The following is a 26,772-nucleotide window of genomic DNA, read 5'->3' on the forward strand; positions in this document are numbered from 1 at the left end:
AAGTGTAGGCTTTGCACACACAATTCCACATTTTTTACATACGACTCAGATTCATCTTTTGATAATGTAACCGTTAATGTTTAGTTACTAACATTTTTTCAAGATAACACAGAATTATTGAAAATACAAGTGATTCTCTTACATAAATATTAAAAGAGAGGGTGACACATATAACAGGTAAGGATATACAGTAGAGTTGAGGCAGCATAGGGTCCATTACACTATATACACATATGGGCTGGTTGGCTGTATTTCTGTGCAACCGATTATTTCAGTGATGCTGACTTTTAATTAATTTTTATTTATTGTATAATTAATTATGTCAGGGCACCGGGGTCAGAATAATTATTATTTTAAATCTAAATATGTAATTAATAAATAAAATAAATGATGTTAGTTGGAAAGTTATATTCGTAATTTTTTTATCCACTCATTGCATTTGGCTAATTGTCCTACTACTAGGTTAGTTGTTAATCTAATACGGGCAGTAACTTGCTCCATTTCTCAGTTGTTTTATTCTGATCAACCACTTTTCTATAAACAGTATTGGTTTTGCAGGAACGGTGGTAAGATTCACTTAATGGCTGCAGCCACAAGAATTCTAAGCAAGTATCTGTCTTTGTTTTAATTTCAGATCATTGTTAAATCAGGGCATTTTTCTAATGGCACAGTAATAGGGCTTTGGGGGATATAGCCCTGAAATAACTCTTGCGTCAATTTTCTAACATCAGGCCAGAAGCATTCAATTTGGGACGATCCCAAAAGATATGAAAATGATTCCCTGTACCATGGCATCCACTCCAGCAATTTGCAGTGGATTTTGTGTCTATTGTGTTTAAGACACTGCTTACAAAATCATAAGAATTAAGGACAGTTTAAATGAGCTTTACTCCCAGTAGAACAGTGTGTAAGGCAATTAAAAGATAATCAGATCTCCAGTATAAGAAACCCCAAACAAATAGATATGTTCACTTTTTTCAATACAACTGCAAGGCAATACTGACAATATGAAGCTGGGGCAGGAAAGGGACATGAACCAGCCAGTCTCTGCTCTGGCTTGTAGAATACAGTGCTAGCCCTTTGTGAAGAGCAGACCAGTGGAAAATCATGGTTCAATACTTTTGTGATGCTCTGGGATTCAACCCTGACCAGTAGGGGGTTCTGTCCCAACTTCCCCTGTAACCCTGGGTATATCTGTGCTGTGCAGCTTTGGCACAGAGCCCTGATAATCAACAGCCTGCTCACAGCACAATGACCTCACCTTGGCTTCCACCATCCTGATTCCTCCTTGCAGGTGACACCTACAGCCCTTCAGTCCCAAGTCCACCCAAAACCAGGTTCCTTGTGGTGTCCAGGCCCTTGCACTGGTCCCTCATACAAATTACTAAGTCTGCTGCCTCCAAAGGGACCGCGTACACACCAGCCTGGTAGTTTAGCTGCAGACCCACACTTCAGCTTCATACACAGCACTGACCAAGTGTATTAACAAAGAACACAGGCTGAAGTGATTAGAAGGATGAACAGAAAGCACAGGAGAAAAAAAAAGAAAGAAGAAAACAAGAGAAAAGAAAACAAGAAAAACAAAACAAAACACACTTTCTAGTGACTAAAACTTCAGCAAGTTACAATTTTTGCCTAGGCAGGTTTCTCAACTATTTCCGGTTCTCAGAGACTTCAGCCCCCTTGTCTGAAGGATCCACCCTTTTCCAATTACAAGAACGCTGTCCCCATGTATCCCCCAGGGGATGGTACCAAAATGGTTGTCTGTCTTTGCTTATATTTCCCAGAGTCTATTGCCTCTGTTTCAAGAGTCAGGAAGGCTTCCTGAGGGAGCAAGCTCCATCCCTCATCATGATAACTATGTGGTCTTCCCCTCCCCCCAACTTGTTAACTTGATGACTTTGTTTACCTTTTATGCAGATGCACTTTTCACTGTCCTTGGAGGTGTTACCTGGCTCAGTTTACATTGGAGACACAGGAAAAGAGGCCAAACACTACTCCTTTCTCTAGGCTGAGTTTATGCACTCCTTGCAAAACTCCTGATAAGAATGTTTTTCCATCACACATCTCTTAATTCTTTCTACACCACCTGTACATACATTGTGCGAGAGCATTAATGACCAGTGTGTTTCCAGTTTGCATATAAGATCACACAGGACACCCTTTAAATACAATTAGAATGGGGGGGAACCGGGGGAGAAGAGTGAGTGTGTCAGGCCTGATCTGAGGAATGTTATCTTGTGCCCTCTTCCTGTCAGCACTGAGGGGCTCCCAGAGTCACAACTTTTGCAGTTTTGCAAAAAAAGAAAATAGACACAAAGGGTCTGACTCACCACTCCAGTGATACCGTGCTGTAACCCCAGAGTAAATTGGAGTAAAGCCCTGGTGAATCAGGCACAAACAACTATAGGGCCAGGTTCTGAGCCCTACTCCACTCCTCGAGCACTGCTCAGCTGGCTCAGAGGGTATGCAGGACTCCCATTGCTGAAGATACCCCTGGCCTAGGGGAGGCCCCAGAAGACCTAGAGCTGACAGAGCTAGCTCCAATACTTCCCACCCACATCCCCTAGTGCAGGGGGCATGTCTGGGGTGGGAAGGGATGTCTCAGGCAGGGAAAGTACCTGGAATGCAATCTGCTCTAGCAGTCCTCAGCTAGCAGATGGTCTCCTAGAGGACCATAGCCAGCTGACACAGTTTAGAGCAGCCCTCAAGATAAGAACATAAGAACGGCCATACTGGGTCAGACCAAAGGTCCATCTAGCCCAGTATCCTGTCTTCCGACAGTGGCCAACGCCAGGTGCCCCAAAGGGAATGAACAGAACAGGAAATCATCAAGTGATCCACCCCCGTCACCCATCCCCAGCACCTGCAAACAGAGACTAGGGACACCATCCCTGCCCATCCTGGCTAATAGCCACTGATGGACCTATCCTCCATGAAATTATCTAGTTCTTTTTTTAACCCTGTTATACTCTTAGACTTCACAACATCCTCTAGCAAGGAGCAGGTTGACTGTGCGTTGTGTGAAAAAATACTTCCTTCTGTTTGATTTAAACCTGCTGCCTATTCATTTCATATGGTGACCCCTTGTACTTGTATTATGAAAAGGAGTAAATAACACTTCCTTATTTACTTTCTCCACACGAGGCATAATGTTATAGGCCTCTATCATATCCCACCATAATCGTCTCTTTTCCAAGCGGAAAAGTCCCAGTTTTATTGATCTCTCCTTATATGGAAGCCTCATAATTTTTGTTGCCCTTTTCTGAACCTTTTCCAATTCCAGTATATCTTTTTTGAGATGGGGTGACCACATCTGCATGCAGTATTCAAGATGTGGGCATACCATGGATTTATATAGAGGCAATATGATATTTTCTCTCATATTATCTATCCCTTTCTTAATGATTCCCAACATTCTGTTTGCTTTTTTACTATTGCTGCACATTGAGTGGATGTTTTCAGAGAACTATCCACAATGACTCCAAGATCTCTTTCTTGAGTGTTAACAGCTAATTTATACTCCACCATTTTATATGTATAATTGGCATTATGTTTTCCAATGTGCATTACTTCGCATTTATCAGCAGAGAATTTCATCTGTCATTTTGTTGCCCAGTCACTCAGTTTTGAGACATCCTTTTGTAGCTATTTGCAGTCTGCTTGGGACTTAACTATTTTGAGTAGTTTTGTATCCTCTGCAAATTTTCCCACCTCGCTGTTCACCCCTTTTTCCAGATCATTTATGAATATGTTGAATAGGACTGGGCCCAGTACAGACCCCTGGGGGACACCACTATTTACCTCTCTCCATTCTGAAATCTGACCATTTATTCCTACCCTTTGTTTCCTACCTTTTAATCAGTTATCGATCCATGAGAGGACCTTCCCTCTTATCCCATGACAGCTTACTTTGCTTAAGAGCCGTTGGTGAGGGATCTTGTCAATGGCTTGCTGAAAATCTAAGTACACTATATCCACTGGATCCCCTTTGTCCACATGCTTGTTGACCCCCTCGAAGAACTCTAGTAGATTGGTGAGGCATGATGTCCCTTTACAAAAACCATGTTGACTCTTCCCCAACAAATGATGTTCATCTATGTGTTTGCCAATTTTGTTCTTTACTATAGTTTCAACCAGTTTGCTGGTACTGAAGTCAGGCTTACCAGCCTGTAATTGCCGGGATCACCTCTGGAGCCCTTTTTAAAAATTGGCGTCACATTAACTATCCTCCGCTCATTTGGTACAGAAGCTGATTTAAATGCTAGGTTACAAACTACAGTTAGCAGTTCTGCAATTTCACATTTGAGTTCCTTCAGAACTCTTGGGTGAATACCATCTGGTCCTGGTGACTTATTATTGTTTAATTTATCAATTTGTTCCAAAACCTCCTCTAATGACACCTCAATCTGGGACATTTTCTCAGATTTGTCACCTAAAAAGAATGGCTCAGGTTTGTGAAGACTGATGCAAAGAATTCATTTAGCTTCTCTGCAATGGCCTTATCATCCTTGAATGTTCCTTTGGCATCTCGATTGTCCAGTGGTTGTTTAGCAGGCTTCCTGCTTCTGATGTACTTAAAAAAATGTTTACTATTACATTTTGTGTCTTTGGCTAGCTCTTCTTCCAATTCATTGCTGGCTTTCCTAATTATATTTTTACACTTCATTTGCCAGAGTTTATGTGCCTTTCTATTTTCCTCACTAGGATTTAACTTCCATTTTTTAAAGGCTGTTTCTCACCATTTCTTTTACTTTGCTGTTTAACCACGGTGACACTTTTTTGGTTCTCTTACTATGTTTTTTAATTTGGGGTATACATTTAAGTTGAGCCTCTATAATGGTGTCTTTAAAAAGTTTCCATGCAGCTTGCAGGGATTTCACTTTTTGCACTGTACCTTTTAATTTCTGTTTATCTAACTTCCCCAATTTTGTGTTGTCCCTCTTTCTGAAATTAATGCTACAGTGAATTGGGCTGCTGTAGTGTTTTCCCTGCCACAGGGATGTTAAATTTAATTATATTATGGTCACTATTACCAAGCAGTCCAGCAATAATCACTTCTTGGACCAGATCCTATGCTCCACTTAGTACTAAATCAAGAATTGCCTCTTCTCTTGCGGATTCCAGGACTAGCTGCTCCAAGAAGCAGTCATTTAAGGTGTCAAGAAACTTTATCTCTGCATCCTGTCCTCAGGTAACATGTACCCAGCTAATATGGGGATAGTTGAAATCCCCCATTATTATTGAGTTTTTTATTTGTATAGCCTCTCCAATCTCCCTGAGCATTTCACAGTCACTATCACCATCCTTGTCAGGTGGTCAGTAAAATATTCCTACTGCTATATTCTTATTATTCCAGCATGGAATTACTATCCATAGAGATTCTATGCTACAGTTTGGTTCATTTAAGATTTTTACTTCATTGATTCTGTGCTTCCTTTCACCTGTAGTGCCACTCCCCCACCAGCATGACCTGTTCTGTCCTTCCGATATATTTTGTAGCCTGGTATTACTGTGTCCCATTGATTAGTCTCATTTCACCAAGTTTCTGTGATGCCTATTATAGCAATATCCTGATTTAATATGAGGCACTCTAATTCACTTATCTAATTATTTAGACTTCTAGCATTTGGATATAAGCACTTTAAAAACTTATCACTTTTTAGCTGTCTGCCATTACATGATGTAATTGAATGGGACTTTTTCTCATTTGACTGTTTCTCATCAGATCCTATCCATATTTTAGCATCTTCCATCCTCTCCTCCTTACAAGGATATAGGGGATCTCCATTAATAGATACGCCCCAAAGGATGTCTCTGTCTGAACCATGTGCTCCTCCGCACCTGTCAGCTTTCCCCCTTTAATTTACAAACTGCTCAATGAACTTTTTAATTTTAAGTGTCAGCAATTTGGTTCCATTTTGGTTTAGGTGGAGTCTTTCCTTCTGGTATAGGCTCCCCCTTTCCCAAAAAGTTTCCCAGGTCCTAATAAATCTAAATTGCACCTCCCTAAATCGTGCCTCCCTACACAATCATCTCATCCATGCATTGAGACCTTGCAGTTCTACCTGTCTAACTGGCCCTGTATGTGGAACTGGAAGCATTTCAGAGAATGCTACCATGGACTTCAATCTCTTACCTACCAGCTTAAATTTGGCCTCCAGGACCTCTCTCCTGTCCTTCCCTATGTCATTGGCACCTACATGTACCATGACCACTGGCTCCTCCCCAGCACTACACATAAGATTTCTAAATGTCTCGAGAAATCCGCAACATTCGCACCAGGCAGGCAAGTCACCATGCGGTTCTCCTGGTCATTGCAAACCCAGCTGTCTATGTTTCTAATGATTGAGTCCCCCATAACTATTACCTGTTTCTTCCTAATAACTGGAATTCCCTCCCCCAGAGAGGTATCCTCAGTGCGAGAGGGTACCATTACATAAACAAATGAGGAAAATGCAACCTAGATGGATCTACTATAAGGTGAGTGCAAAACTGGTTGGAAAACCATTCCCAGAGAGTAGTTATCAGTGGTTTACAGTCATGCTGGAAGGGCACAATGAGTGGGGTCCTTCAGGGATCAGTTCTGGGTCCGGTTCTGTTCAATATATTCATCAATGATTTAGATAATGTCATACAGAGTACACTTATAAAGTTTGTGGATGATACCAAGCTGGGAGGGGTTGCAATTGCTTTGGAGGATAGGATTAAAATTCAAAAATATCTGGACAAACTGGAGAAATGGTCTGAAATAAATAGGATGAATTCATTAAGGACAAATGCAAAGTACTTCACTTAGGAAGAACAATCAATTGCACACATACAAAATGGGAAATGACTGCTTAGGAAGGAGTACTGCAGAAAGGGATCTGGAGGTCATAGTGGACCACAAACTAAATATGAGTCAACAGTGTAATATTGTTGCAAAAAAAGCAAACATCATTCTGGGATGTATTAGCAGGAGTGTTGTAAGCAAGACATGATAAGTAATTCTTCCACTCTACTCCACGCTGATTAGGCCTCAACTGGAGTATTGTGTCCAGTTCTGGGCGCCACATTTCAGGAAAGATGTGGAAAAATTGGAGAAAGTCCAGAAAAGAACAACAAAAATGATTAAAGGTCTAGAAAAATATCAGCTATGAGAGAAGATTGAAAAAATTGGGTTTGTTTAGTCTAGCAAAGAGAAGACTGAGAGGGTCATGATAACAGTTTTCAAGTACATAAAAGGTTGTTACAAGGAGGAGGGAGAAGAATTGTTGTTCTTTACCTCTGAGGATAGGACAAGAAGCAATGGGCTTAAATTGCAGCAAGGGCGGTTTAGGTTGGACATCAGGAAAAACTTCCTAACTGTCAGGGTGGTTAAGCACATAAATTGTCTAGGGAAGTTGTGGAATCTCCATCACTGGAGATTTTTAAGAGCAGGTTAGACAAACACCTGTCAGGGATGGTCTAGAATACTTAGCCTTGCCATGAGTGCCGGGGACTGGACTAGATGACTTCTCGAGGTCCCTTCTGGTCCTATGATTCTATGATTCCATGACATCATCTGGAAGGAAGTGTGATAGGATGCCCCCCCTTCTGGGGTGCCACCTGATGTACTGGGGTACCACTGACCCCACCTTTTCCACCAGCCTGGGCTCCCTCACCATGTCCTGCTGAGCCAGGCCCTTAAGCCTCCTTTATTACACACACACAGGTAGGGACACATCCAGCTGCAGAAAGACACAGACACTGATATTAGTACTGCATGGGAAGACTTTCAGCTAATGAATTGCCCTGCACTCAAGTGCACACCCCCTTTGGAGTGTATACCCAAAATTGTGTTGTCTTGCTTGGCACAGAAAAATTGTACAGCATAAGCTAATTCACATTAGTCTCCTCCCTCAATGGGAAGGAAGACTGTTCTCAGTGGTAGTTGATGACAGAACAAGGAGTAATGGTCTCAAGTTGCAGTGGGGAAGGTTTAGGTTGGATATTAGGAAAAACTTTTTCACTAGGAGGGTGGTGAAACACTGGAATGCGTTACCTAGGGAGGTGGTGGAATCTCCTTCCTTAGATATTTTAAGGTCAGGCTTGACAAAGCCCTGGCTGGGATGATTTAGTTGGGGATTGGTCCTGCTTTGAGCAGGGTGGTTGGACTAGATGACCTCCTGAGGTCCCTTCCAACCCTGATATTCTATGTTTCTATGATTCTAAGATATGTACAGCTTTTTGCGCCCTCCCCCCCGTCCAGTTATGAATTTTAAAAACTGGTTTAGAGAAAACCAAAACAAAGATAGATTTTACGTGATTATAATGGATAGCAAATAGATCAAAGCAGATTACTGAGCAAACAAAACAAACACACAAACTAAACTTAATACACCAAGGAAACTGGTTACAAATAGTAATTTCTCACCCTAAAGGTTCTTTTGCTCTTGCTTGCAGCTTAAAACTCCAGTTATTCCTTTCACGGGCCAAGCACCTTTTCCAGCGTGGGCTCAGTCCTTCCCCCTCCTCCTTTTGTCTTTGTTTCTTAGATGTTTCCAGCAGTCATCCTGGGCAGGGATTCAGTGGAGAACTGAACCAAGATTAACTCACTTCCCTGCTTTAAATAGGATTTACATATGGCGAGAATCCTTTGTTTCCCAGCTTGATCCCCACCTCCTATTACTGGAAAAATACTAGTAGTCCAAGATGGAATCCAGTACCAGATGACATGAGCACATGACCCTGCAGTGTCAAAGCAGCCAGGAGTCAAAGGTTGTTTGCAGCATACCAGGAAGTTTCTCATAAAGGTGGGAGATTTGCATCTTCAAATTCCTATTGTTCTTCCTAATGGCCCATTCAGGCTGATAGCATTCTGTCTGGTGGGCGTTCCCCAGGTGTAAACCCACTTGTAATTGTTACATAGTCAATATTCCTAAATTCAGATACAGAAATGATACATGCATAAAAATAGGATAATCATATTCAGTAAATCATAACCTTTCCAATGATACCTCACATGACCCATCTGGCATGAAGCACGTCTTAGTTATGCCATATTCATATCATAACAATATCTCTATGAAGAATATGGGGCATAGTATCATAGGAGGGTCCCAGGTTGCTGTAGTCTATGCCCATGACTGTGCAAAAAAAAAAAAAAACCAGGGAGCTGTCACCAATTCTCTGACAGCATATTTGCTCTGCTGCCCCTAGCATAAGCTGGATGCAGCAGTCAATTGAGCCTGTGTCTTAAGAGGAATACAGGCCCTGTAATAGTTATTTCTCTGATGAGTATCTGTATTAACATCAAGTAGAGCAGGCAGCCACAATGACTCTGTGACTCTAGTTAAATATGTAATTGTTTATTTTTCCTTCTTATGCTTTATTTTGAAAGCACTACAGGTTAGCTTTGTAACAGGGTATCACCTGATTATCCCGTCTCTTGCCTGGCAGTGTCCATGGAAACTGCTTTAGCTTAAAATACAGATGACCATCCAGCATAGCAGTAGCTCTAATACTGGCATCAGAATAGGATCCTGTTCCTGAAGTTAATAAATAATTTGAACTCTGCTTTTAACAGGAGAACATCCCCTCCGAACCATATACAAGGGGAAGCAATTTTTCTAAAGTGAATTCTAAATCTTAAAGTGAAGGTAATGCTGATTAAGAATGCCAGATTAAAAGCTCCAGAGACTGAATCACAGCAGCATAAAAATCAGATATAAAACTGATGTGAAGACACATCCATTCCTTCCCACTAGCTCTGCTGGAGTCTCCTTTACAATAGAATTTCCCACCCTTTGTCCAGTCTGCAAGCTCCTGTTTATATGCAAAACTGTACAGCACAAGCTTCCATAGCTCATCAAATCCTTGGCTGTCCACTGAGATTGTCAATAAATGAGGCCAATTAGTGTGTAGGGGGAAAGTTACCTATTAGGAACTGAATCCCACCCATTCATTTCATGCAGGTCAACCAACAACTGGCAGCGGATATAACTTTTAGACTTAGCAGTGGAACACTGTGTATTGTATCATCATCGTCGTCGTCATCAAATAATAACAATCCCTGGAGATGAGGCAGTATCTTTTACTGGACCAACTTCTGTTGGTGGAAGGTACAAGCTTCCAAGCGTCCAAGAAGAGCTCTGAGTAGCTCAAAAACTTGTACCTTCCATGAGCAGAAGTTGGTCCAGTAAAACGTATTACCTCATCTACCTTGTCTCTCTCCTATCCTGGGACCAATATGGCTACAACAATACTGCAGAATAATAATCCCCAGCACTTTTCAGCCATGGAGCTCAAAGCGTTTTACAAAGCAGATCAGCATGGTAACCCCCAAGTTACAGATGGTGATAATGACACTGTCCCATCAAACCAGAAAGCCTTCAAGAGCAAATGAATGTCATTGCTCCTGGGGTATCTAAAGGGCCCTTTCGTCTCAGCACCGTGCAAGCTGTAAGCATAAGGAAGTGTCCTGGCTCCAATGCCTTAATAGTACACATATTTGTTAGGCTGATACTTCACAAATACATTGTCTTTCAAAATCAGTAAAAACAGCCAGAGATAGTAGGAGTCCTGATCCCTCACATTCTACACCGACTGTGGGATTTGCTGTACACTAGGTAATATTACCACATTGCATATAGTCTAGGCTTTTCCACCTCTGCATTTGCTGTATTATCCACCCCTTGCCTAGGTTAAGCTATTTTCTGGGTTCAGGGCTGGTCAAGCAGGCCAAAGTGCTCATGTATAATTTTCTTAGCTTGAAACAAAATCTGTGCTTTACCAAATGGAGTTCCACCTACTGAAATTCCCCATCATTTCAACTGGGACCTGCGTTCCTCTCCTCCTGCACTGACGTGTGTGCACCATTGTGGTGCGGTCTTAAAAAGCTGCCATATTCAAACTCAGAAGTAGCTGCTTTTGCATGGATACTGAGTGACATGGTTCTGGTGTGCTTCCTGTGCTGTATGGATGTGCAGTACTGTGGAAAGGCCCAATCCTGAGTGACTTCAGCTCCATGCTCACAAGGTGCTCTGCCCTACAGATGCTGAGCCCACTACCCCCAAGGTAAACAACAAAACTCCCATTGGCTCTTTCATTGGCCAGCTCCTCAGATGGTGTGAACCAGTGTGACTCCACTGATGTTGCAATGGTGATTTGCACCAGCCAAGGATCTAGCCCTTTAAAGCTTGTGGAGATTCGTGAGGCTGAAGATGCTCTGTAAATGCAAGAGGTGATTATTAGATTAATTATAAAAATTTAGATGTTTTCCAAAAATAATAAAAGATGCACAACGTGTCACTGCTGAGGAATGTATCTAAGCTGGCTCTGCCTCTTGCTGCCCTTCAATGCCGACTGTAGCAGTGGAGTTGTGCAAGATCATTTTTAGAAGAATGGTGGCCATCACCATTTCTAAACAGCTCGTTTCATTAAGGCTAATGCTGGTTGTAAGAGCACGTTTCAGGATCTGAGCAGGGTTCTTCCTGAACCTTGAAATGGCTGAGCAGAAGGGAGTGCTAAGGGAAGTGCTTTGACAGAAGCCTGAAGCTGTGATGAGCAGATGCTGAGCAGCAGAAGGTTGGGCTGCATCACTTTTCCTAGGAGACACTATTTGCTTTCACCAGGTGAATGTTGTAAAAAGGCATCTGTTGATGTGTCATACAAAATATGTGCAGACTCTTCATGCAAACAAAGCTCATGTCTCTGTGCCCACCTGAGCTTTGCATACGCCTGCCCACAAACTCATCACTCCAGCTTCAGGGTGCATTGGCACCCCTCCTTGTACACAAGCTTCACCAGGCCCTACCTAAGTGTTCTCCTTAGAACAGAGGAAATGTTCAGAGAATGGGGGCAGAGCCATGGGTTTGGCCAGATTTTCCTGCACTCTTCAGAATCTAGCCTTGCTCATTACAAATAATGGAATTTCCCCTTGTCCTTCTGGTTGCAAAGAGCTCAGTGCAGCCGAGGCAGACAGGGCCCAGGCTGCATGCAGCACCGGCACTGCGTAATGGGAGGTGAGATTGGGGCCAGCTTCAGTGCAGTGGGGAAGAGACCAAGGGAGCTTCCATGCAGGGACCAGCTACAACTGCAGTCTCTGTGCACAGAGCACAAGGGATGCTCCCCACCGGCTTCCGCATGGGTGTTAGCCACACACAGGGTATAGCTTCCCTTGGAGCTAGGGCTGTGATTCCTCCCTGGCTGGAGGAACCAGACTCCCACAAGCGGTCCTCGAGCAAACGTGCTAAAAGTAGCAAAATAGCCAGAGTAGCATGAGGAGCAGCAGTGATGAAACAGGCTAGCCACCCTGAGTAAACCTGCCCCGAACTCGTGGGCATGTACTCGGGGCGGCTAGCTCACGCCGCTGCCTGGGCTATCACAGCTACACTGCTCTTTTTCAGCATGCTAGCTCAATGCCAGTGTATCTGCTCGAGCTGGGAATTTCAACCCTAGCTCCAAGGGCAGATGTAGCTGCAAATGGGCCGCTAAGGCCATGGCCGTGAGGGGAGTAGCAGCATGCATGCTCCCTTGGCAGCCTACAAGCTCCAGGAGGCATTGTGGCTCCCTTAGGCACCAGGGCCCTGGAGCAGTCATTGAAGTAGTTCTGCTCCTTCCCGCAGCCCCAGTGTTGGCCTGGGCCTAACAGGCACAGCACAGCCCTCCATTGGCAGGGCCAGCAGCCCCTGGTGGGCACGGAAATGAGCCACTCGGTGCCAAAAGCAGCTTCACACCCAGAGCCCTCGCAGTGCCCAGCCAGCTGCTGCATGCAGCCTTGGGTCCTTGGTGCCCCCACAGTGCCGTGCCAGGCACGATGCCATCTCACCCACTACCTGATGGAGTTGATGCAGTCCCACGCCCAGGGAGCTGCACAGCGGGCAGAGCCAGCAGAGCCCAGCAGAGCTGGATGTTCTCCAGACTTCAGCCCCATCCCATTGAAGTCAGTGGAAAACTGTGGCTGGCTGCCCTGAGGGCAGGATCAGGCCCTAAGAGCATTGCCCAGGCAGAAGAGAAACCCGGCTGCAGGGAAGGGGCTGGCAGAAGGGGGATGGTGGCACTGCACTGAGGTACCACCCCCCCAGCTCTTCCACTGCCCTCTGTGCAAGCTTGGCAGGGCACCCTGCCCCCGAGTGCCTTCACACGGTGCTTTGCTACCTCTAGCGGGGCAGAGTGATACAGCTGTGTTACTGTGGCAGTGTAAGTACCAGGGCGCCCAGCACACCAAGCCCCCAGGATGCTAATATTGCACCAGGTGCACCGCGACTCAGACACAAGCACTGTGGGTGCTTCAGCAGTTCATTCTTGTAGGCACTAACCCTGGTAGGTCCCACACCCACATTTCCTAGGGCTGCAGGAAGGGGAAGGGTGCAGGTACCCTAGCTCTGGAGGCTTAACCAGTTCCAGTTCCAGGTGAGCAATAGCGGCTCCTGTCTGGGTCCCTGGGAAGTCCAGTTGTGAGTCAGGGCTAGTGCCTGGGGATCCTCTCCACTCCAGTCTCTATTCAAGCAACCAGGCGCTTTCATGTTTCCAGGCCAGGCTGAAGAGAAACCAAGCCACAAGGGAAGGGCTGGCAGAAGGTGGATGGTGGCAGTGGGCTGGGAGTCAGGAGTCCTGAATGCCACCCCTAGCTCTGCTGCTAGTGTCTCTCATTGGGCATCTCTGCACTGGCTCTCTGCCCAGCAGTTGCAGGATCCCCCTAAGCACCCCACAAACCCACACCCAGCTGTAGCATCCATCAGTCACAGCTTCTTCTGTACATAGCTCTGCAGCTGGTTCCTGGGGATTCCTCTCTGCATCCAAATTCTCTGCAACTCCTGGCTAGCCATGCAGCTGCCACTGCCCAGCACAGACCAGCCACTTACTGGTGGAGGACCTTCCCCTCCTCCCTGGCCAGGGGAAAGGGATGTGCGGTGGGAGGGAGCTGACGGGAGTTGCAGTCCCCTGCTTGGCAGATCCATCACAGCGGTATTACTCAGAGGCCCCGCCAGGCTCAGGGTCCTGTTGTGCTGGATGTTGTACCAATACATAAGAAAATATGGTTCCTGCTTACAGTCAAAAAAAGAGCCTTCCCATGTAGTTAGAATCAGAAATGACTACAGTATCTCAGACGCCAAGGCATGGGAACTGTGGGTAAAGGCTGGCTGTTTAGTGGCAGCCACTCGCAGTAACCCTGAGCATTCGTTCCATCCCCCAAAGCATCCGAAAGGACTGGACACCCTGGGCATTCTCTCTGTGTTTGGGGAAAATAGCAGGGGGATTTAACTCTGGCTGTGTGGAAATGGGGAGGGACTGTGTTCTCCCATCCTGCATCTGGCTCACAGAATCCAACAGGTGATGTGAACAAAAAATCAATGTCTGATTCTAACATTGTGAAATTCTGACACGTCTCCAAGCAGAAAGAAACTGCTACTTAACTAGTGATGGTGTATAAATTGCACGCGTGATTCCTACGGACTGGAACCCATCAGTTCCCTGAACCTGAGTCTTAAATACATTATGCAAAAGTCAGCTCAAGTAGTCTCCACCCATCTCAGTTTATTCATTAGTTTTGCTGAAAGATAGACAGTAGTTTTCAAGGTGACCTCTCATTTGCCAGATTCATTATGTGCTGCTCCTGATTGACTGGATGAAAAACAGATGGTAAGCGGACATACTGATTCTGTGCAAGCCTATTAGAAAAGTATGGCACTTAATTTCACACCCCTCATGCAAGCAGTCAATTAACTCTCTTGCTTTGACACTAAACACAAATCCCATACATATGACTAGGCTTATTTTAGCTTATCCAAGCCTCCATGCAAAATGTAGATTGTATGCAGGTTCTTGCTGACAGATTTGCAAAAGGATGTTACCCTAATTCTTCGCTACCCAAGCACAAACAGAGGGGTGGGGGCATTGTCTCAGTGCTGATGAAGTCGCAGTTTACAGTATAATATCTAATCAATTGTTTCTACTGCCACAGTGAGTGAAATGCACTTCCTAATCCCAGGATCAGGCCATTAGACATGGACTGAAGTCATCACCCAGACAAATCGATCTCAAAGTAATAGCGCATTCGGTAGATAACTTCAGGTTAGGTTTTGTTTACCAGAGAACAACCCCAGCCTGGGGAGCTATAGACACACCTTGGCTGAAGAGGAGACGTGTTTATTAATCCAGTTTTGGTTACTTCTGAGCTAACAGGAAAATGGCCCAAATTCCTAGTGTTGGTGTGAAATGGCTAATCATTTCTCAGACAGAATTGGGATAAAAATTAGGCTCTTCTAGAGTCATAGGCTTTTCTTCTTCTGTCCAGGGGATGAAACTGGCTGTTTGGTGTTGAGAGAGGGATGGTGAGTCCTGAGGACAGCGGCAAATCATAGCACATGGTTCCTGAAAGCTGCCATGCAGCTCTGGGTGCCTGCACTCACCCCACTGCACTATAACTAGGCTGTGATGTGCGGCTGAGACGAGTGTAGCTCCCACCCATGACCGGCTGCCAGGGCACACCGAAGGGGCACTGAGCCACTGCCCCGGCCTGATGCCTCATCAGCAGGCAGCCTGGTGAGTTCCAGGGGGAAGCTGCTCCCTGAGGTAGGTTATCCCGCAGGAGGCCCCATTGTAGCTGCACCAGCTGCAGCGCCATTAGTGAGGACAGCGGCTGAATGGGGAATGGGGGAGGCTGGGTTGGGTTTGAAGTGTTGCACGTGGGTCTGACTGGAGCCAGTGGGGTGCTGTCGGAGTGATCCAGCTGCAGGGAACTGTCAGTGTGTGAGGACTGGGGGAGGAAGCTATTTCCTGCGGGGATGTAGGGTTGTCTGCTCAGCCTCTCTCCCCGACTGCGTGTCTGAGCGGTGGGAGGGAGGACTCTCTGGTGACAGAGAGGTTTAAATTAAGCACAGGGAACACACAGTGGGAGGGAGGTTGTGATGGCAGCCCTGCATTTCCCTAGAAGGGCTGTGAGAGCTGCCGGATCGGTGCCGTGTGCTCAGAGAACTGGGAAGAGTGTCAATGTGAGCGCTGTGCTAAGGAAAGGAAGGGTAATATTCCCGCAGAGCCCAGTGCTGGGTTTCTATGGCACTATTCTGCTCTCTGTAGTGGGAGCAGCAGGGAGAGCAGGTTCATAGATCCACCAAGCACTCTGGGTTCTAGCCCTGCTCACCCCTGTATGCCACACACTGAACAGAACTGGAATGATCCTTCCTCCAGCTCTGCCCGGGAGACAGTGCAATGGGGGGTCTCGGTGCTAAGAATTCACTAGGTACCAGAAGACACTGAAACCTCCTAGATATTCACATCCTACAGGAATGGAGCTGCCTGCCTGTCTCCATTCCATCTGACATTAGAACAGGAATGCTCCAAAGGAGGAATAGGACAAAGCACAGAGCAATTGCTAGGAATAAGAGCAATGCAACTGTGGGTTGTTTTTGAAGAGCCTTTCTTTTCCACAGCCTTTACCTCAGTTTCTGGCTGTGCCGTGTGCAAAGGATGGGTCTGTGTGTCTGTGTGTGTGTGTGTTGGGGGGGAGGGGGGAGTCTGAGTTGCATGGAAAAAGTTCCACTGCCTAGGGTTGCCAGGTGCCATGTTTTCAACCACCCCAGAGCCCACAACCCCAGTTAGAGCCCTCATCCCCTCTTGCAGGGGATGGAGTGAACACGGGCGGGACCTTGGAGAAGGGTGGGCCAGGAGTGGGGCCTCAAAGAAGGGGACGGAGTAAGGGTGTTTGGTTGGCAACCCTACCTGTGGGGGAACTGCCCAGGTATGCGTTGAACTCAGATGTGAAAAGCTGTGTTTACAAAGTTAATTGCATCTCATTTTTGTGAATTGTGTTGAAAATTTTGCTGCAGAGGAAAAGCAAATTTCTGCCTGGAACAAATGTCTAAGAAATGATGATTTTTGGTGTGGGGGTGAAAGGCCCCTATTTCTCAGTGTGCAGGGGAATTTATTTGAAGAAGTTGTGCCTTAGTCCACTGGATAATGGGTTAGACCCAGAGGTCAGATTCAGCCTGCGGCAAACAGCATAATGTCACTGATTTACAGCAGGACTGAATTTGACCCAGAGCCTGTGGAAAGAGCAAGAAAACTCCAAACGCATGGAGCCATGCAGGCTGTATTCTGGGTTTTGATGAGGAAGTATCTGCTCCCTAGGGAGAAGGAGAATGTCTGGAGATCCCATGGGAGAGAAACCATTGCTGGAACTGTGAGCCAGGAGACCCAGCCCCTGCTGTTTTTGCCATTAAGTCCCGTCGGTTGAAAGTACTCACAGCAGAGCCTGTGTATTTGCAGATTAGGATAACAGCTTAATCCTGTGTCCACTGGACAGTTTGCGCCCAGTCCTTTTTCCATTGAACTCAAAGGCAAAACTCCCATTAGTTTCAGTGAGCAGAGGATTGGGCCCTTCCTCCCGCAAAGCAATAACTCACTTTAGAGGGCTAAAGATGCTGGAGGCTCCGAGATATTACTGCCGTTTGCCTCCTGGCAGCAGTGATGATGAAGAGTCACTAGTGGAGGAGTCTAACAGTGCAGAGAGAGGCAAGCCCTCTGTGTGCTCCTCCAATGCCCATCTGCCCGTCAGCGAGGCAGGACCACTGAGGCCAATGCAGATGAGCCTGACGGGGTGTCAGGATGCAGCACACTCTCACAGGGCTGGTACTGCTCTCAGGTAACAGAGTCACTAGGGAAATGGGGCCACACAAAGACCTTGTTTAGAGGTGGGATATTCAAAGGTATCTAAGTGAGATAGGAGCACAAGTACTACTGGCTTTCCATGAGCTGACTTTCAACGGGACGGCTCCTCCCAAGTCATTACACACTGGTCAAAATCCCACCGCAGGGTCTGTTGTTACTTGTGCTGGTTTATATCCAGACTCTGGCTGCCCATGGAGCAGGGCAAAGAGCCCCACACACACACACACCTTGCAGAAGTGAGGCCTCTCCTGCACAATGCCAGGCATAGAGCTACTTCTGCACTGCCTCCATAGCAATCCTGGGTGCCAGGGACATTCTGGTGGGTGGGGGTGTGTGTCATGGGCAGAGCAGAGGTAGAGGGACGCACAATGGGATATATTGGGGTCAGGATAAGGTGTGGCCAGGGCAGTCCCATGCCCCCCGTTCCATGCCTATGCAAAACTCCATGGGGCTGAAGGTCTGTCCTAGCCTGCACAACCCCAGCAGTTCCTGGATAAAGGCTGAGCCAGCTGGCTCCCCATGTCCCTGGGCTGGTGCTGGCATACAGGCTGAAGCGTGCAGGCCTTTCTCCCTGAGAGTGCTTCTTGGGGAGTCTCAGGGTTCCTTCCCCACTCTGAACTCTAGGGTACAGATGTGGGGACCTGCATGAAAGACCCCCCTAAGCTTATTCTTATCAGCTTAAAGGTTAAAAACCTCCCCAAGGTACAAACTTTGCCTTGTCTTTGAACAGTATGCTGCCACCACCAAGCGTTTTAAACAAAGAACAGGGAAAGAGACCACTTGGAGACGTCTTCCCCCAAAATATCCCCCAAGCCCTACACACCCCCTTTCCTGGGGAGGTTTGAGAATAACATCCTCACCAATTTGTTACAAAATCATCAAAGACCCAAACCCCTGGATCTTGGAACAATGGAAAAATCAGTCAGGTTCTTAAAAGAAGGATTTTATTAAAAAAAGAGAAAAAAGAAAGGTAAAAATCATCTCTGTAAAATCAGGATGGAAAATACTTTACAGGGTATTCAGATTCAAAACACAGAGGATCCCCCTCTGGGCAAAACCTTAAAGTTACAGAAAACAGGAATAAAACTCCCTCTTAACACAGGGAAAATTCACATAAAACAAAAGATAATCTAATCCGCCTTGCCTGGCTTATCTATACTGGTTGCAATATTGGAAACTTGGATTAGGATGGGTTGGAGAAGATGGATTTCTGTCTGGCCTCTCTCAGTCCCAAGAGAGAACAACCACGTAAACAAAGAGCACAAACAAAACCTTTCCACCCCCCGCCCTCAGCAAGATTTGAAAGTATCTTGTCCCCTTATTGGTCCTTTGGGTCAGGTGCCAGCCAGGTTGGTTGAGCTTCTTAACCCTTTACAGGTAACAGGATGTTGCCTCTGGCCAGGAGGGATTTGATAGCACTGTATACAGAAAGGTGGTTACCCTTCCCTTTGTATTTATGACGGGGGGGAGCTGCAGAGAGCTGTGCCATCCGCTGTGCTTTGGGTGTGAGAGCTCCGAGGAAGGACTGTGGCTGAGTCAGGACTGGGAGTCTGGCCGCCCCCACACCATCCTCGGATGCTCTCACCTAGTGTGCTGGGAATCCTGAGACAAAAGCAAAGCCCAGACAGTGGTGCCTTTTTGGTGCTCCTCAGGCAGCGCAAGCAGCCCAGGCCGAGCCAGGCCCTTTTGCTGCATGAGGCTGATGCGGGGATGAAGGGGCTCAGCTCTCGGAGCAGACTGGCTGGTGTCTCCGAGTGGCATCAGAATTTTGCACTCTTGCCATACCTGTCAGACCCAGCTGCTCCCTGAATCCATTCAGACCAGGTCACATGACCCAGGCCTACCGCACACTCGGCCAGGACCCCATCTGTCCCTCCCGCAGTCTGACACTAGGCTTCCAGCAGTTGTGATCACTGCTATTTTGAATAGCCTGATCTCTGCCTACTTTAACACCCGCACACTGGAGAGATATCAACGTCATCACTCAACAGGCCTTTGGCTGGGCTGATGAAAGACTATTTTAAACTCCGGCTTCAGTCACTCCACCTGACTTTCGGCAAAGGGATGTGCTTTCAATACCAAGCAAACTCCGCAGACTGCCTGGACCCAGTGGCTTGGCCTCTTTTCTCCAGTAGCATTATAAAATCCAAATGCACCAGTCATCATGTCTAGAGATATGCTCAGGGCTAGCAAGCGTGCAGAGGGCTCTGTTTCAAGATGCTGACCCATGGCCTCCCTCTGTGACAAATAACAAAAGCAATATGCAGTGAGGAGCCTGAACTCTGCTGGAGGCTGCCCCTCATTCCTGCACCAGAAATTGCTGCAGAAATCCATACATCTCTTTATGAATGCAGGCCTGATTCTGCAAGCTCACATGCCCAAACGGACCCTGCACCAATGGGAAGTCCCGTTAGGGCTCATTGTGGGTGCAGGGCTCTGCCATGCATAGGAGCTCGTAGGATCAGAGCTTTGGGCAGAAATAGTTTGGCAGGCAGGCTATACATGGCCCTTGGGGAAACACCTCAGTGCTATCTATATTGGCTCACTGTAACCCTAAACAAACACATTACACCCCAAGGCCAGAGAGCAGGACACCTAGGGTTTCCATATGTTAACAAGGGACACACAAAACCTGGGAGCTGACACTGGAGAGAATGGACAACTGGTGGAAATTTCAAGTCTCCTGCAACCTGGGAGGGCAGTAATACACAGGCTGGTGTGCACAACAGCACCTCCTTTAGGGAGTTCACAACGATCGGCCTGGACCCTCGTTCCCAGAGCCTCATCACACTGCCTTCCTATCACAATCACTCTCAGCAGCCTGCATCACAAAAGTTTCCTTACACAAGACTGGTTTTAAACCAAGTCCTATTTCTGGAGTGACAAGGAGAGCCCACAATTAGAAACAAAATCATGCCAAGCGTGGAAAAACGATATTACTGACAGCAACTGTAGGCTGAGCCTTTTTCAGTTACAATACTAATTGTCATCATTACGCGATGTGAGAACTAGCACTTCCATAGTGCAGTGCAGCTGAGGATTTCAAAGCACTTTACAAAGGTGGGTGTCATGATCCCCATTTATCAGCTGGGAAAAATTCAGCACCAAGAGGTGCAGTGACTCGCCCAGGGTCAGCCACAGAGCTGTAGTAGCCCCTGACTCCAGCTCTCACTGATGTCAAAGAGAGCATCTCCGTGCCTGTCCATGGTAGCTGGGGGTTGTGCTTGGCATGATATTTGCGGTCAGTGATTCCCTCAGCGACTCTGAGCAATGCTGGGAGCAGAGCCACCTGCCGACAGAGGAAGCAATATTGAGCTCTGTTCCCCGTAGGAAGGGTCACCAGGAAGCAGGATGCTGGGGCGGGGGCTGCCATCGTAACTGGTGTTCTATAAAAACACAGACGGATTAGCCAGCAGGAAGGAGTGTTGTGGTTTCCTGACCAAAAGCCAGACCCTGTGACCCTCGCTCACTAGGCACTAACTTCCTCCATATGCAGCAGCACAACTGAACCCAGTGAGGCCTCAAACACCTGCGAGGAATGGTCTAGATAATACTTAGTCCCAGGGGCAGCGAGTATCATAGGCCAGGGAAGGCTAAGGCCCAGGCTGTGGCCCCGCCCATGCTCTGCCCCCCACATCCTGAAGCCGGCGGGGGCTCAGCTCCAGCTGTGGCCTGGAGCTTGGGGATCAGCCAGAGGTGGCTCAGGCCAGTGCTCAGGCCAGCCCAGGGGTCAGGCCAGCCGGCGCAGCTCAGACTGGCCGAGGGGCAGGGCAGCTGGCTTGTGTTGGGGCATCCAGTGTGGCCCAGGAAGGCATGGCTGGGGTGGCTCAGGCTGGCCTGGGCCAGCATACGTGGGGTGGGCCAGCCGGCACAGCTTGGACCGTGGGCGGCTTAGGGCTCTAGCTGTGGGGGGAGGAGAGACTGTGGAGGAGGGACTCGGGGTGGAGCTTCAGGTGGAAGGGGCGGGGCTGGTGGGCTAGCTTTCCTGAATGGGTGGTTCATCTACTGCCCATGCTTAGTCCTGCCATGAGTGCAGGGAACTGGACTAGAGGTCCCTTCCTGTCCTATGATTCTATAGACATGCAGTCTCTGAGACCCATGCACAACAGGTGACAGGGGCCGTGGCCATTCCTGCCAGTTCAAGCCCGAGCACATGGCCCCTTTCTCCAGAGCACTCCACTCACTCCTGAGGGGTGGACAGTTAGGTCAAGAGACAAGGCTCAATTCTCCTGGGTTGTCTGATGGGATAGAGTTCCCCTGTGCCCTGTTGACAGGTCCAGCAGAGGCAGGAGCTCAGCTCGAAGACCATCTAGGATATGTTGTTAGGTTTGAGAAACATGATGGTCTGAAGTTCAGCCATGTGCTTTAGACCATGACACAGAAAGGTCAGTCACTGAAAGCAGCAAGAAAACAAATGCCGCCCCCATCTCCCTGAGAGACACTCCTGTTTGTGGGAAATCCTCACCCAGGCTGGCCCCAGCAATGCCTCCAGAGTCTGCCAGGAGTCTCCTTTCACCTGAGCCATTTGAACTCTGCAGGTACATCCACACTGCAGCTGGGAGTGTGCTTCCCTGTGCAGGTGACTGACACACACTAGCTCTGCTCAAGCCAGCACACTAGAAATAGCAATCTGGTTGTGGTGGCATGGGCAGTGGCTTTGGCTAACTGCCCATGTCCATACCCAGGGGACACACGGACATGTATTTGGACAGCTAGGCCAAGCTGATGCCCATGCTGCTGTGGCCACATTGCTGTTTTTAGTACACCAGCTTGAGCAGCGCTAATGTGTCTGTCTACCCAGGCTGGGAAGCATGCTCCCAGTTGCTCTTCAGAAATACCCTTCAACAGAGCAACCTTGAGGCAGCTCAGGAACATCAGCAAAAACCCAGTTCTCAAAACAAAAGGTCCCAACATGCATCTGACCCTTCCTAGAAATATTTTGGCTTGGGACATCACCTTTTGCCAGGATACCAGGATGAAAGTTCAGTTGTGGATGGGCCTTAAAACCTTTACAGTCTCTGTTCTGTAGGTTCCCTGTCACGACAGGAGTCAGATTGGCATCCGACAACACAGGAGGCTTCAGGAACTGTCACTACTTCCCCTCCACCCAACCCTTAAGACAATAATCTCCTCCCAAAGAGAGAATGGGATGATACCAGAACTCAGGAAGTGAATTCTTAGGGCTAGTAGCCAGTCTGAATGGCACTTATTAATAGTAGACTCCATCTAGTGCAGAGGGAGAGGAGAATTGAAGAGCCCCCACCCCCAAAAGGGGCAGTGTTTGAAATCATGTGACTGATTTAAAGGGAGGGTGTGTTGTATTCTACAGTAAACACAAGACACTGGAGTGCAGAATGCAGAAAAGCATCTTCCCCACATGGTGGGTTTGGTCGCTTATACATAGATGTTAATGGCATCTGTGCTAACTTTGTCCTCAGAGATGAGATATTGGGGCCCCTGGGGAATAGGCAACAGTGTAATATTCTCTGTCTATAATGAGATGACTATCTCTACCATTGACTTAACAAAGGAGTCTGTGCTCTGTGGGCAGCACTTCTTCACTGCAGTTTGCATTTGTTAATAGTTGCAGTGGAGACTAAAGGCAGCAAAGTCTTGGGTTTCATTTCCCATGGCTTGGCTGGTGTCAGTTTGAATTATAGTGTAGTGCCTAGCTGTCAGATTTGGTTCAGATGTAGGGGAGTGGCTCTGCTACCTGGCAGGTGGATGGGAATTTCTCACCTCTCTCTTCCCTGTCCACTGGTGCATTGCGTGGACATGTTTTTATTCTTTCTTGCAGAAAAACCACGGATGAACAATATCCTCACTTCCGCCACGGAGCCCTATGATCTCTCCTTTTCCAGGTCCTTCCAGAACCTCTCCCATCTCCCGCCATCCTACGAGGCTGCAGTCAAGACTAACCCAAGTAAATATTCTTCTCTGAAGAGATTAAGTAGGTGTCAGCTCATTTCATTTTTTTTTTTTTTTTTTTTTGTGTATCTCATTAGCCTGTGAGCTGCAAGGGGCATAATGACAAGGCAGTAATTCAACTTCCTTTCCCATTGCACTTGCTGCACTGACATCTCTGGTCTGCAACGCTGTTCCCTGTCACTTTCCATGGAGGCAGAGTTGCAGGGGAAAAGTCACTTTTACCCCAAGCGAGTGATGGTACATGTGGCTGTTTCCTCACTGAGTTCTCTGCTGTGCTGCCTCTGATTACTCATCACAACACGCTCCCTCATCCTTACAGAGCCATCCGGTATTCCACCTACTTTATACCAGAGATGGGGGAAGCCTGCTTGGCTATCTCTGAACCTCCGATTGTCTCCCCAATCTGCAGTTAGAGCAGGTAACTCACTGTCTGTCTGCCCTGGAGCAGGTACTTCAGACTAAATATCAACCAAAAACCAGTGTCAAAAAGCTCATGAAATGATTGGGAACATTCATGTAAGTGAGGGAGGGATGCTTACCTCCTGTATCTGGGCTGTAATCTGATCTATTTCATGGACCTGGTGGTGGTCTATACTATGGACTTATCCCTAATACATTTCTATGTCCCTTGGAGTGTCAGTCTCTTTGTCGCATACTATGGATCCATTTTCACTCTGGCTAGTATCAGCTGCTGGCTGCTGTTTTCTACCATGTGTTGTGTTCTGCTACCACCCTTTAGCAGGGTCCAATTCCAGACTCTTACTGATGTTGAGTAGCTTGTACACACGTAGTCTCATCAGCTTCAGTTGGATTACTCAGGTGAGTGCATTTGGGTATTTCCACCACAGAAATTGCAATACAGATCTGCTAAAAGAGAAATCCCTCTCCTTGGTTCAGCACAGCAGTTGAGCATGTGCTTGACTTTAACCAGTTACAGTAGTTGCTACCTGCTTAAACTTAAAACATATGCTTTAAATGCTTTGATGCATAGGGCTAGTTTGCTGAATTAGGCCTGATTTCCTATGGTGCTGGGTACATCACTCTGTCTTCTCCTGGAAGCCTTTTACCCTTTATAATCTACTGGGTAAAGAGGTTGCCTACCTGTTTATTGTAAATATCTCCAACATGCCCATTCACCCCCCTCCAATGCTCTGTGCCTGTTCCTAAACAGCTTTTCTGATATAAATGGATACTGGTATGCCGGTGCCGCCACTGGATTATAATTTCACAATTTTTGAATTTCTGCTTTCTTGAGATGGTAAATGTTTTCATTTCACAGTGGAAGTCATGTAACTATATGTCTGTTTATTGATTACCAATTGAAAATACTGCCTTTTTTTCTGTAACTGATTTTCATTGTGAGAGACTCCCTGAAATGTGTCATTTACTTTATATACTATGCCTAGGTACTGGATGAAAATGTTCTGTAGCACAGAACTAAGGATGTCGATATACCTCACTGAAACATAAAACATACTGTATTTTAAAAAGCCAAAAAGAAAAATTTGAAAGTCTGGAAATGTAACAAAATTTGACAACAAACCATAAGTCCTCTCCCTCGGACTTGCTCCTGCTCCCCTCTACTCATACTGAGCAGTCCCATTGAACTTTGTCCTGCTACACTCTCCAGACACAAGGGGTTTGTAAAGATGTGCACTGAACTCCGTCCAGCTGCCCTACGCTTCTTTGATGCGGACACATTCTTGAGAACACATCACTGAAACTGCCACTGCCTGGTGAAAGGGGCCTTGATGTGGTTAAATGTAGGGACAGAAGCCAAATGATAGTACTAAGTACAAACTCTTATCAGCTTAGCTTTTGGCCAGGATGACCTGTGCCAAAGACTTTTCCCAAAAGACTACCAATAATCGATTCAATTTCCTGTAAGGCCTAGCTCCATCTCAGTAATAAAGTAAGTAACAGCTATCAAGAAGTCTGTTGTGTATGACAGGGCCTGTGCTGGGAAGCTCTGTGTCTTTGATACAAACACAGGAGTGCCCCCTTTCAGAGGGAGATGGCAGTCACAGAGTACAAGTTTGAAGTTGTCAACAAGAGAAAGCCCAATATCAAGGTGACATACCAGGGAACAGTCACGACTAATAAGCAGCTGTGTCAACACTGCCGTGCAACCTGGGGTGCCTTACAATGCCTTGCTGAAATAGCTCCCACCTGGGCCACTCACAATCAGCCTTCCAGCAGGCAAACCACACCCTGAGTGTCTGTGTGTAATTGCAGCCTGCCAGCCATGCATGGGTTACACTCTGGCTCTCCCCAGCCTCGGTTATACTCCAAGGTGACCCCAACACACCCCAAGTCTCAGATTTTCTCCAATAAATGTATGTCCTTTTCTGCCCAGCCCTCTCCTGGACAATACAAGTTATACTAAGTCCATTATTTCTCTAAAAAGAATAATAAGCCCCATATCCTGTCACCCCAAATGGAGTTTCCTAGACACTTACAATTAAATACACTGGATTAGATAAAACAATAAAACAAGTTTATTAACTACAAAGAGAGAGATTTTAAGTGAGTCCAAGTAATAAGGCATAAGGGTCAGAGATGGTCACAAGAAAAATAAAGAGAAGATATTTACTAATACCTAATTTAAACAAACTATATAAGATAGAAGCAGTTTCTCACCAAATGCTTTCAGCAGTCTTACTGACCAAATCCTAGAGGTCAGGACTCCTCTTCCAGAGCCCAACGAATGCTTCCTTTATCACTTCAAGTGCAGTGAATGCAATGGGCAAGGGGAGAGAGGGAGGGTGCCTTGGAGTGTTTTTCCCTCCTGTTATAGTTTCAGTCTCCCTCTTGAAAAAATATTTCCAGCTGGGGACAAGTAGACAAAAAGTCTGTGTGGAAGGATGTTCCCACTGCTTGTCCGCACGTGTTTGAGCTTCCCTTGTTTCCCTTCCTGCTTGAATACTCTATTTACTGCTTAAATGAAAATTGAGCAGATCACCCAGTCATTTGTGTAGGACAGACCTGTTTGACAACCTCAGTTTGGGCAGGGCTGCGGGGTTGGGAACATGTGTTAATAAATTTTACCAGGACAATAATAACCAACGAATTATGAGTTTTCAGATAATACCACACAAGGCATACTTTGTACAAAAATTAGTACAATAGTGTCTAGGGTGTGAATAAAAGGGTATAATATGTCACAATCGCAGGGACTGGGTCAGATCAAGACCTGCAGCTCTGAAACTG

At 46.6% G+C, this 26,772-nt stretch overlaps 1 protein-coding gene across 1 annotated transcript in view; it reads left to right on the forward strand.

The window, feature by feature from the left end:
- Positions 1–26,772, forward strand: part of SHISA6 (shisa family member 6) — a 395,417-nt gene that overhangs the window by 337,660 nt on the left and 30,985 nt on the right. The window contains exon 5 of the mRNA XM_073310637.2: positions 23,432–23,584. Coding sequence (XP_073166738.1) covers positions 23,432–23,584 — 153 coding nt within the window. The remainder of the gene's footprint in view (positions 1–23,431; positions 23,585–26,772) is intronic.

Source organism: Lepidochelys kempii, chromosome 14, assembly GCF_965140285.1.
Source record: "Lepidochelys kempii isolate rLepKem1 chromosome 14, rLepKem1.hap1, whole genome shotgun sequence".
Lineage (NCBI taxonomy): Eukaryota > Metazoa > Chordata > Testudines > Cheloniidae > Lepidochelys > Lepidochelys kempii.